Source organism: Dreissena polymorpha, chromosome 5, assembly GCF_020536995.1.
Source record: "Dreissena polymorpha isolate Duluth1 chromosome 5, UMN_Dpol_1.0, whole genome shotgun sequence".
Classification (NCBI taxonomy): Eukaryota; Metazoa; Mollusca; class Bivalvia; order Myida; family Dreissenidae; genus Dreissena; species Dreissena polymorpha.
This window is the reverse complement of record NC_068359.1, coordinates 118546828-118560612: the sequence shown is the minus strand read 5'-3', so window position 1 is coordinate 118560612 and position 13785 is coordinate 118546828. Positions and strand designations below refer to the sequence as shown.

The 13785-nt window shown below is 33.1% G+C and overlaps 1 protein-coding gene across 1 annotated transcript; it reads left to right on the top strand.

Moving 5' to 3' along the window:
• Positions 1 to 4131: 4131 nt before the first annotated feature.
• Positions 4132 to 5968, top strand: LOC127831581 (beta-1,4-galactosyltransferase 4-like). Its single transcript, XM_052356560.1, has 3 exons — positions 4132 to 4149; positions 5178 to 5365; positions 5842 to 5968. Exons 1-3 carry the CDS (start codon positions 4132 to 4134, stop codon positions 5966 to 5968), a joined length of 333 nt encoding a protein of 110 aa, XP_052212520.1.
• The last annotated feature ends 7817 nt before the right edge of the window (positions 5969 to 13785 follow it).

Sequence of the window (13785 nt, the reverse complement as noted above, 5' to 3'; positions counted from 1 at the left end):
CGGGACACTGACTTAATCACTATTTATCAAAGAATAATGTAAATAATACTTTGCACTGAATCAGTCATGAGTTTATAGTTGCCATAAAATGAAAAAGATATAATATTTAGGATATACAACGAACGGAAAGACATTTTTTAGCTCAATCAGAGAGTATTATTGTCATGGTTGCTCATAGTTTAAATAAATAAGTGCATTGATTGTTCAATGGCTTCGGTAATTGGGTAGCAGTGGTGACATTTGCTGCCTCAATTATTTCAGCAAATGACCTTTGTGTAAAATTCCCGCCCCCTTTCATTGCAATTAACAATCGAACGACCATTGACGTGTACATACGGTCGCCGTTCCGCATATTTATCCATTAAGCTGCCCACCTAATCGAAAAAATGAAATCAACAGTCAATATGATAAAATTTATGTTTCACGGCTCAAATTATCGACTATATGTTTTTACCGACTACATAAACGTGATGATGATGTTGACAGAAGAGCAGTGCTAGACAACTTACTAAGAGACATGCCATAGTCGGCATTTTCATTAAGAGGTTTTCAAAATAACGTTCATTATTATTAACTCATATATTTTTATTATAAATTAAGCAAGTAAGGTTTTAAAGAAAAGTCCATGTTTGTCTATCATTTTCAGTCATTCATCTTTGCCTAGGATTTTTTTTAAACGTAGAAGTGGATGCTAATAACTGTTAACAACTTACATTTTTTTATTTGGAAATTACAGAGAAATTTACTCAAAGCTAGCCCATAAGTCTGTTAGTTCAAACACATTTCGTTCAATGTATGTATCAATACTGCAGTTTTTGATTTCGAGACTAAATAAGGAAAAATAAACCAGTTCCTTATTCCTTATTTAATCTTAATCAAACACTGGCAGGTTTGTTTTCAATTGCAAGCCTAATTCTACACGTACCACATAGTATGAACACAATTGCGCATGCAGATATGATCAGTTGTTTTTTTTATTCCTTCACGTGTTTATGCAATTGTTTAATTTATAATCCAGGTCTTAATTCGGACAATGAGAGCAATGAATTCGTTACTTGTCCCATATTAAAATTTTATGAGAACCAAACTGTTCAAAATAACAAGGAAACTCAATTGTTTAGTTATGGCATCAAAAAATTAATTATAACATTGTGCTTTCAATTGTGATACTAACTAACGCAAATCATTTTTCAACACTGAATAAGGAAATGGTTCAACACCTTGTAACCATATTGAAACTTTTCAGTTTTCATTATGTTTCAACATTGGCGAGAAACTGACCACAGGTTTTCTATACCAATGGTTATGATACTATGCTGAGTACGAAATCGCCACGAGTGATCTTAAAAAATAGCGACCCAACTGCACTTATTATGGTAACTTTGTGACCACGTGTTTATATGAGATTATGATCTTATAAATTATTAAACAATGTATGACATTGTGATGGAGTATCGGTTTGACTGTTCTGAGATCTGTCTGCCAAAGCTGTCTTTGGCTCGTGGCCTATCGGACTTCTATGTCCATGTTATTTCCGATTTCTTAGTTAAGGATCAAAAATGAAATTCCAATCAATTGCAATAAATATGTAAGCAGTTCGTTATGTATCTATATCGTCCTTGGATCAGATACCAGCACAGTGTCACAAGCTGACACAAGTAGAACACTTTCATCGCGTTAATACATTCAACACAGAACTGAATGTTATAATTAAAATATTTTATCAAATAATTATCCCAGACAATGTTTCCATGCATGCAGATTGATATTGTTTGATAGAACACATTGTTATTTACATGTAAATTTGTAAACACTTACATTTGTTCTGAATTGTTTGCGTAAGCGAAAGCTTTATTATTACAATGTTATTTTATATATGTTCATATGTCAACTTAGACCCAAACCTGGTTAATACGTTGGTCCCTTATCGGCAATAGCCTAGGCGTTTTCGCTTTTCTATGAACGTTTTAAGAAAAAAGTAACAGTTACTAACCATAGAACCATATTTTTATATGCGAGCGCAAACACAAACCGTTTGTTTAAATTAAGTACATTTCAATATAATTTACCAAAATGAAGAAATTGCTATTATTCAAAAGAGAGGCTTTATATTTTTACTTCATAGCCCGATACACATCGGTACCAACATCAAACCCGCCCATAACTCAAGTGATGACCATGACCACATCATATGATACTTCCACTGTATCAACCACTTCCACTTCTCCTTCCAACACAACCAAGACGACGACGTTTCCACCTGTCCCTGCGACCACCACACATACGTCAACCATCTATACATCGACACTGCTGACGACATCAGGTAAGTGAATAATTAGGATTTGTGTTAAGTCAAATATGTTCTCAATTAGTTTGATCATGTCAATATGAAAGCAAAATAAAGCCCAATTTTTCCAAATATGAAAATAATATTTAAAAAGTAATTATATATCGCTTTAAGTCTATTTTTGACAACCCTGAAACACGTGCTTAACAAAACATTAAATGTTCACGTTATATATTTGGATATGCCTTTCCGTATACACGGGGTACCAAATTACAGTGATTGTAATATAGAATAATACATAGAATCTTAGCTACTAACTCCTTTCTATTGAAAATTGATTACGCCGCTACAGCCAACTGCACATATTGTGAAACGGAATGCCAAACTATTCAACATCTATTTTGGAAATGTAATCTTGTCAATCAGTTAATCAAAGAAGTGTTTGCTTGATGTTATCGTTTTCGAAATTTCTTATTATGCATTCATTTACATTGGCACATGCAAATACACGTGTATTAAATGTTTTATTTGTTGTTAAACAAATGTTTATTAAAAATTGTAAAATGAACAAAACCAGACCCACTTTTACAGCAGCACAATCGTACTTCTCCTTACATGGTCATGTGCTAAGTGAAAATAATTATTTTTAAATGATTTACTTAAAAGTAAAGAATGGGAACTGTTGTTACCCCTTTTCAAGTAGTTTTGATAAGGGATTAAATCAATTATGTATTAATAACACTATTTGATTATATTGTAATGTAAAAGCTGTTGATTGTATTATGTATGAAATGTGTTATAATAGACATATATTGTTTGTAACCTGTGTATGGTGTGGAGTTGGATGCCCTCGATCCACACATACCTATCGACGATCGACGAGGAAATAAATATATTGAACGTTTTTTATATTACGCGTAATTTCAAATAATTAGGACTGTACATTGGCCCGACTTGCTTTTGCAATTTGTTACCAATTAACATTTATTTAAAGTACTTCCCCTATTTGCCTTAAAGTACTGCATCATAGGCTCCATATAGTTGGTATCTTTGTATAAAGTTATAGTTCGTGTGGGGTCCATATGTCTTCTGGGAGTGTATTATAACATATAAATTTGAAAACAAAAGAAAGAAGGCCGCTCCATCATGGGACCCTGCTTTAAATGAAATATTACATTTAAACAATGTACACTTTTTTGTTTATGTGGGCCCTTTTTTTTTGTTACATAAGAATGTCACAATTGCGATTAATTTCTGCAACTGTTTAAATTGCATTTTTAAAAAAGCATGTAAGCGCGAGCCAGAAACCAATTTATTCCTAGTGGACTACCCTATCCTTCTACATTGGATCAATTTATTTCCAAAATTAGGGATGTCTAGTATATATATTTCTATATTTTGAATATTTCTTACAGAAAGTCCTTTAAGCAAACAAGGCCTTTTTTCTAGACGCTGGTCATACATGGGTTAAATCGATGCTGGTTATTTTCGAACGTGTTTATATTCTCGTATGCGCGTTTGTAATGGTTGTTTATTATTAATGTATTCCATATACATAATATTTGTTAATGGCATTTTCATATAAAATCGTCAGAAGAATGCTAATTAAATTTACTGTATATTCAATGCAATTCTTTTTTTTTCGTAGACATCCGCCCGTCGACCGAACGTGCTGCCATTGTCATTCCGTACAGAGACAGACAAGAACATTTATCATTGTTTATGACTGAAATAAAAAGATTTCTCCGGAAGCAAAACATACTGCTCTACCTATTTATTATAGAACAGGTATTTCGATTTCGTTAATCATGTTTTTTTCCGGATTATCGTAACTAAGATCAAAAATGGCGATGGGAAAGAAGGTACGATCATGTTTTATGTCCCCATGCAGTGAGAGATATTCAACTCCTATATAAGTACTGCGTGACGATAAAGCGTTCGCCTTTGATTGACCTAAATGTATAGATGATGTTCAAGAAATGAATTTTTACCTAATACTAGAATGGTCATCTGTATGATTGTGTTTATTTTATATTATCTCGTTATGTAATATGCTAGTCAAAAGAGAACTCCACGGGGTGGGAAAGAAGCTGTTTAAGTAAATAAACACATAACACTTAATTGTCAATGCAGGCGTATCAACTGTGAAATCATCTTCTTTCAAATCTGAGTGTTGTCAAAAGCGAATCAAAGCAACATGAGACGTTTTAATTACATCAAAAATTTTGGTCAAATAACTCTCATTGTATATAATGACTATTTTATGACACTGATACATCCTATCGACCTACTTTTTTTGATCCGCGTTTAAATCCAGAGAGGCTTTTCTAGAGCGAAGTATTTGAAAAACTAAGCGGAAAATATGATTATTATTCGCATTTATATATTGACCTAATATGTTGGACGTCTATATTCAAACTATATACATATGAAAAACCTACATAATAGTTGCATGTTTGTGCCCAATGTTTGAGCTGCGTTAGGTGTTGTCAACTGCGTTAAGATTATTTTGGTACGATCGTAGACATTTAATTAAGACCGCTAGAAGTATTAAAACCCCGTTTCGTGTTCATCTCGACTCTTTTCAAAAATATTCTTTCCAACTGTTAGCCATCTTAGACGAAAGCTTAAACTACTAATTTTAACTGTGATGTACTGACAAGATTCATGTTTTAGGGAAGCAAAATATGATATGTTTTATTCGTCACTTAATACTTTTTGCTGCGTTTGACATAAAATATACGTTATGAACCATTCTTTTCTTAGCTTTATAGTATGATGATAATAATATAATTAAATATATATATATATATATATATATATATATATATATATTAAAAACTCATGTTATATATGTGTAGGATGAAATATGTTATATATTCAATTACAGAGTTCAAATGGTGCGTTCAGTCGAGCCAAGTTGTTAAACATTGGATTCAATGAATCACATGCCATTAGTAACTTTAGCTGCTACATATTTCATGACGTTGATATGCTACCCATGTCACCAGACAACTACTATCACTGCGGGGACAGCCCTATTCACATGGCAGTTGGCGTTGAGAAATATGGTTTTAAGTGAGTGCACATTTTAACGTCACACGCTAATTATATAAATGTATTATAACGTATTATATTTGCCTATACAATACATATCCTATTCAATATACGCTCAGTCTACCCAAATACAAAACAAATCGAAATAACATCAACATATACTATTATAATGCAAGCTTACTATCTTATGATATAAATAAGCACAATAAGTTCAACATGTTAAGTCTTTATCATTTGAATGCGTTAAGCTGAATTGTAGCACGCCATATACCCAGACGAGTACATTGTGACTATCATTAAAGTGTCCGCCTAAAAAGAGAAACTATTTGTTTTTTCCACAACAAATAGACGAAAATAAATCTTGCTATGTGCAATTAAAATCAATACACTTTAAGGCAGGATGTCACGATCTACTCTACCAATATAACTTAGAAGTAAGATATAACGTGTGTTAATTGTATGTGATTTCTGGTGCATGTCCTTGTTTTTAACATCAGGTTACCGCATGACACATACGCAGGCGGTGTACTAGCCATGACAGGAGAGCAATTCCTACGCATTAATGGCTTCTCCAATCTGTACTTTGGCTGGGGAGGTGAAGACGATGATGTCGCAATAAGGTGAACACAAATATTGTTTCTAAAAATTTATATTTTAGAGTTATTTCATCGAATATGTTCTCATGCCCGTTGTCTTTGTATAACCCGTAGTTGGTTTCTTTGGAGGAGATCGGAAGACAGCATCCACAGGGAGATAAAACCCATGATTTCCTGCCGTTAGCGAAAACAATATTCACTGCGCCAGGGCGAATTCCTTGTCAAGCGAAACTTGAGATTGTACTGAATGTTTTTAAATCCTTATAACATTCACCAAATTAAGTGCCGTCAACAATATGAAACCGTGCACAATATTGAATTAACGGCATTGAATTTCGCAGAGATGATGAACTAATGCATATATATGCAGTTTTATATCAATTATAACATAAATAACATTTACGTCTATAAATCTTTCAGTCGCTTCAGGTTTGACGAAGCCTATTTATAGTATTAATGTGACCTCTTCTCGGGCTGCTGCAGCTACTACTTCTAAGACTATGTCTTTCTGATTCTACTGCTACTACCACTACCACTTCTACTACTCCGACATCTTCTTCTCAGACTATGTCTTACTGCTAATACTGCTACTTCTACTGCTACTACTACTACTACTGCTTCTAGTAATATAACTGCGTTTACTACTATAGTACTTATATTCAATTTGGTAAAAATAAAGAAAAATGTGAAATCGTGTATTTTTCAAGAGATAAGTCTTCAGTTGTGAAAAAAACAATATCTACTCGAGAGCGGATCAAAGACAATAATGTAAAAAAATATACAGTACATTGAACCACAAGGAGCGAAGCATTCCTTGGTTACCCGCTCTGTTGCAACAACTTGAAGGCATAATTTTCGCGGTAAGCTTTTAGGTCGGGGCGGGCAGCAAAACGGTCTCGGTAGGTCTCGAGGATGGTGAAGTCATCTAAAATCCCGGGAACTTTAGGCTAAGGACGTCCAGCATGTATTATAGATTGTAGTCCGCGTACGAGATCTGCTATAAAACGTTACAGTATGCCGTTGCTATCAAACGTGTTTACGTACCAATATGACACACACACATTAGGCCACGCGTGGGAAAAACTAAAAACTAGTTAATTTTTTAAGTTTATTGAACAAAACTGGCAACGTCAATGAAGTAAAGGTTATTTACTCAACACTTTCAAAAGAATATGTTGTAAATGTAAGTGTTTATGTACCTTCACTGCCCCTGCTGAATTCGTAAAATACTTCAGTGACAATATGTTGGCAGTATTAATGTTTAGAAAATTTAGCTGGGACGATAAATATACCTATACGAAAGAAACATCTATACAAAAGACTTATTCTGATGAAATTTTTATCAGCCACGACCACTAATTTCCTAAATAATTAATAATTTCTTACTGTGCGCGGCTGCACTTCCAATTTGCATGAATCCACTGTTTGAACACATTTTAAATCGAAAACAGTCTATCCGAAGGTAAAGCCTCGTCATTTCCGGTGATGACCAAGTGAGGCATATGTAAAGCAAAACCTTGCAGTGTATGACGTCATATGAAATATTCTAATTATTGTGTCGATGTCTAATGAACAAGAAAAAATGTTGTCAATGTTATTTTGGTATGTGTGATTTGTTTATGCAATAATAGCGAACATACACATTTTCTCGGACATGATCATCTACGGACGCCCTCAAAATCCGAGCGCCCGCAGATGATCATGCCCTCGAAAACGTGTATTATCCTTATATTGAGAATTAAAACAAATTGATTTATTCTACATCTAACTGTTAAATACAAACTTTCAAATCCGTCATTATGGTAATTACTTGATCCTATATTTTGCTATTTACTTTCTGAACGTCGTTAATTACTATTGGACTTTCACAGAAATAAACTATTTGTAATCTTACTTAATGTAATTTTGAATGGAAATCGCCATTATACGAAGGCTTTAAACAAACAAAACGGCTTTGAGAAACTACACAATACGTTTTCTAATTTTTCCAGGTCATTTCAACTCGCAAGCAAAACGCATTGCCTATAGAAATAGACAATAGAAATCTTATCTCAAAATGATATATTAACGTTTGGATTTTGGTGGATTGTTATGGAATGCGAAATTATTCAGCCCTTGCTCAACAAAGACCTTCCTCTTATCGACTTTGCAACACATCGGTAAATCACTGATGTAGCTCACACTTGTGACGCAAAGCTTTTCTTTTTCAATTCTCCGTATGTTAAGATAATTGCTTCTTTCTGATTATAGCATTTACGTTTATGTAATAGAAATGAAATAAAAGCAAAAACATCTGATACTATCTAATTTAACCACGCGTATCAACCATCTTTATTCAAACCCAGAGACATTGGGTACATATGCTAAGTCTTATAATAAACAAATATCATGGAACATGTTCACAATCAAACAATCAGTTATGTAATCAAGTCAATTAAGTCATTTAATGAAGACACAATCCCAAAAAGTCCGGTTAAGATATCATGGTCAAATAGCAATTACAAAAAACATTAATGCATTGTACGAGCACATGTGGTTAGCGTGTGGCTATGATATCAATTAGTGAATGGATGGCCTGGATGGTCTATTTCATTCGGTGACCATTTTATGGCAAACTATGTATAAGGTAACAAAGCCCTGGTGGAACATAACACCAGATTGTCAAACTGCATAGCCGTTTTGGTCTGATTGTATTGCCGTTATTCGGGAAAACGGAGTTTAATGCATTTGATAATTGAGGACGACCCTCTACGTCGTTATGGTATTTTCTTCGTAAGGAAGTCTCTTCTTGGCGAAAATCCAGTTTAGGCTGTTAGTGTCGTCCCTTATAAGCCTGTGTGGACTGAACAGGCAAATGAGGGACTTCACTTGCAGCACATGCGTTTAGCCATATAACCCAGAGCGAGGCTCATTAATGTAATTTTTCTCATATTTAGCTCTGATAATTCTTGGTTTGACCTTATATGTTTGGAAACAGATGTGTGTGTTGTAGAAATACGTTTTTTTGAAGTTGCATAAAGTATTCGATTAATGTGCGTTTGATTCGATTGAATTCATTAAGATTGTTTCAATATCTTATCGTTATTGTGTGTAATCTAGCAAATAGTATATATTTCCCACTTTATAAGCTATAATTTACATTTTTACGGTGTGTGGTATTTTAATATATCTTGTATTAAACGTTCCACACTTATCACATACCATATTGCTGTTTCCGAAAAACATCCGAAGTCGAAAAACGCTCTACGCAAAACGAAACAAAATTCTCTTTGATCAAAACCTGCCTCAACTTTCTTTACTGAGTATCAGTTTTAATGAAATAGAGACTCTATAACAAAATGAGGACATAAATATAAACGATTAATTTGGCAAAAATAGCCGACAACGACCAATTGAGCGTGAGAACTTAGTATATGTCCCGTACCCGGAGAGCATTTAAGTATACTTATGATACCAATATTTTTGTTGCTATACCATGTTGTCAAAGTCAGTCTAGCAAAGTATGCGCATATGGGCGGTCAAGTCACGTTAGTCGCTTATGAAATACCACACATTTTTGCAAAATGGAACTCAAACATGATCTCTTTATAACTGGTGTGCTTTCATGAGGTATGCTTGGAACCAGTCAGTCGCTCTTAGTATATTGACTGACTGATATTAAATTTTCATTAGTGCCTATTGAAATTCTTGGCATATGCAGTTCTCTAATACTGACTTTATCGGTTTAACACAGAGGGATTCTGCCTATTTTATTCATTAGTGTTTGCCGCTGGTAATATATTAGCCAATCCTGTTGTTAATTGTTGACAATAATATAATAAAAGTGCGTTTAGTTGCATAAATATAATGTGTGAAAAAGCTCGATCTACATGTAGTTCGTTGACAGACTTGCGATGTTGGTATTTCAGTCAAACGAAAAAGTCACCATCGCCGTCATAAGTAATTACTATATGAAATATAAACAAGCAAGACTTGAATAACATTTACAGCTTCTGAATTACTTTATAAATGAAAATGAATAACCTGTTAAAAATACAACAAGGTTGTTAGCCAATTCTATATTTAGTAGATAATCTGTTTACTACATGCCGAACATAAATATACAGACGCATTTTAAAAAACGTTTCAGTATATCAATATGAATATAAATAAATCGAACATGATATTTTAAACAAAATAATTCCTTAACAGGCAAAAATTGTACTCATACAGCCTTTCATTGTGTATACGTGATAACCGCATTTTTTATTGATAGCAAACAATAAAATGACATGTATTCATCAGAAAAGTAACGTATTATACCGTAACACTTACGTATGAGCCACTCTCATATCCAATATAACGAATTGCATGAGTATATATTTCGGCGAGCGTACTCATTCCATATAATACGAATCCGGTAACATTCCTGTCATCAAAGAGTCCATTTTGCCATTAACCAGACAATATTGAAATGCTGCTGTGTGCAATCGAGTTTACTGACAGGAGTGTGCTATCTGATTGCATGTCCAATATAAATCTTGACAGAGATAGATTCAGATCGAAACGCAAAATTCGTAGAGGCGTAAAAACACTAATGGTTAACAAGGCAAGTTTCCACAATAATTCTAAATTAACACATCAAACATATGAAGGGAAAACACTATTGAAAAATAAGACGTATTAACGAATCTGTGTTCTGTAGAAACAAACACAAATTACACTGTCTTCCATACTACGAACTTTCAATAACTGATAAAAAACAGGTAGAACATGTTATTTCGACCATTAAGGAGCAGCGTACAAAAAGAAAAAATACTTCATATATCTATACACACTGAAGATATATTTGTTTCTTATTTAAGTAATCCTAATTGAGTAAACAATTATTTGCGTTTAAAAAGTTGAGAGATTTACTGGAAACAAAAACTTGCCAAGTATTATGACCACTTCGTTTTACAGAAAACGGTTATATTTATTGAATATACCTTGACTGACTGAAAAGTAGATATGACGTACCCATTTAACATAATCCTTTAAGAACTTCGTAGTCAACTTAATCTATTCGTGATTCGTGAATCTAAAGTTGAAAAAATCAACCAAATTATTGACGATAAAGTGAGATTAAAGACGACCATGGGGAAATTAAATGCATTGTAAAAACAAGAACCCGTAGTTGTAAAAAAACACTATATCGTATTGCTGCATAGTGCAGGCATCTTATAATACGCTAGATTGGGGCAGAGTTCTATAATGGCCATTACTATACTTGTTAACTCAACGGTAAGAGATGAGCAAAGGCAATAGTTGTGTTACCTACATATACCATTATAATACGTTGAGTTGATCTGGAAAAACACATCACACAATGAATACATATTATCGAATACTTAAATCAAAGACGAGTCTTTAATAGAACATGTGGACTATGACTAGGCACTTTAAACGAATTCTGATTTCAATTTGATCAAAACAAGTGTAACAACGGGTTGGATTTCTTGGCGGTGAAGCATCTGATCGAAGAGAAGCGCCATAAAAAAAAGGTGAACAATAGTAGCCCCTCATAAATTATTAATTGCATTTATTAAACAGAAGTATAATGGGAATTAATAATGGAGAACACTCGTTCAACTTTTTTTATTTTTATTTTCACGCAACAAAACGTGTCAATTATAGAATCAGTTATATAGCTGTAGTATAGCCTTTTCAAGGTTTTTATTGAATATGATTCCATTGAGAACAATTTAAAATGAAAACACTTGATCGAATACATCAGTAGGCATAATATGCCCCATTAGTTACTGAAACTGAGAGATGCGTATGCGGGTGCCTTAGAATTCGAAAGTACAAATACTGTTTAGAAATAAAGACTCTCCGAATAAGTACTGTGATTATTAATATTTAAAATAATTATTCATATACTACGATTTATTAGCATGCAAACATCTTTGTGCATGTATGTTTGTACTCGATTTTTAAAAGGGACGAAGTTAAGACGCGATAATTTGTTGTGCCAGTAGGAATCCTAAACTTATCTCACAAATATTATTCTAATTTCCTCACATCACTTTTTTTGCGACATTGATAAGACTAATCGCTGTTGAAAACACATAAGTGGGTATAATTAAATAAGCTAATGAACTCGATTTCCGTGACAATGTGGTCGTTCTTAAAAAAATCACGGTATCATGTCTTGAAAATTATTTCATTATTGTTTAATTTTTTGAAATACTGCAACACTTTTAAACATGTTTTATTTGCATTACTTATTCACCAAGTCAATTATAACGTGTTGTTGTTCTTGTTGTTGCTGCTTTGTCGTTGTTATCTTATATGTTTTCCATGATTCAATGATACGCTTGTGGTGATTCAATTAATGTAACAAACAACCTTAAAATTGTATATACACTTCTGTAATTATTCTTCAACGTTTTTCATTCAGGATCTGTTGTTAACATCAAATATTTTAGCTACATTATTAAAAGCGTCTTAATGTTTCTTCTTTTAATTATCATGCTTCTGAATCTCTATAGTCATATTAAAAGCGTGTGATATCTCCCCAAACCCAGGAACTGTATTGTTTGATAAATCGTTCAACATTGATACAAACAGCTTTTCATAAAATACAAATTCTTCAGCAACAAAATAATTGAGTTTTTGTTGTTCCAAACAATACTTTATCAAATAAAAAAAAATTAGATATTCTGTATCCGAGCGCTTGAGATATGAATACATTCAATGTTATACTGAAGTACGGTTCAATAGTTCAATCTAACGTTCTTATCTCCTATTGTGACGTCTTCCATCACCAAAATCGACCGTTCGAATCATATGGTGTCGTTCTTATAATTAAATGAAAATATTGCTTTTCATTCGCAAATATGATCTTAAGTTAAATAATGTAGAATAAATACGGATTGAAGAGTTCCTAAAATATTTCGGAATCCGTGCTATTTGCGATTGTATAGACCGCCTGGTGCTGACTTATGCGGATAGATATTAGATGCATACCATTGAAGACTGTTTATGGATAGCAACATAAACACGAGCTCATGATTTACTATAATTCAGAAGATTTTCATATCAATACAATCGCCGAATCCTAGACATGTGAAATAAATTAATTGTGTCTACAATATAACATAGCACAAGGTATTAAATAGCAACAGTATATTGGAAAAAAAACATCGTTTAGATAAAATATAAATTATCTCTATACGTTATCGTAATTCGAAATTTATTTATGGGGCAGCTTTTTTCGATTTGAATGGTCGGTACAAGTGCTCTTTTTGGTGTAAATGATCATTTACGAAACCTTATTGTAAAGCGTTCAAATTAAAATGTTTTTATGACATTTGGCATTAATAAAGCATAGGAATAGTCATTACATATATTTGTGGAGACCTTCTAAAGTGCGACGATGTTGATTTTTACGCAGATACTGTAAGTAAAACAATATTTCACATCACAAGCACATGTATTTAAAACACAACTTTTTGTATACGTGTGTTACAACTTGTTTTGTTATAAAAACCCGAATTGTAATACATTATTACAAAGTGGGTTGCGATGCATTAGTACATTTCGTGTTGACAGTAACAACCCGTTTTGTAATAAAACCCCGAAATGTAATATGTTTTCTCGTGTCCATTAAATCAGAGATACATACTTTTTTAGAAGTTATTTTCATGTTTTAATAAGCTTTAGAGCAGGTATTGACAATTTACGCGACCTTTCTTCTAAAAGACTTCATTTAAAAATTGCGTTTGTCATACAATATGACAAAGTGGGATGCGATGAATCACTACATTTCGAGCTGATAGTAATTAACCCCGAAATGTAATACATCTAAATATGTCCAATTAA

Excerpts from the sequence above, each read along its gene's own strand:
- LOC127831581 (XM_052356560.1), top strand. Across the intron at positions 5,366-5,841 it reads GTTGAGAAATATGGTTTTAA|GTTACCGCATGACACATACG; the intron begins GTGAGTGCACAT and ends TTTTAACATCAG.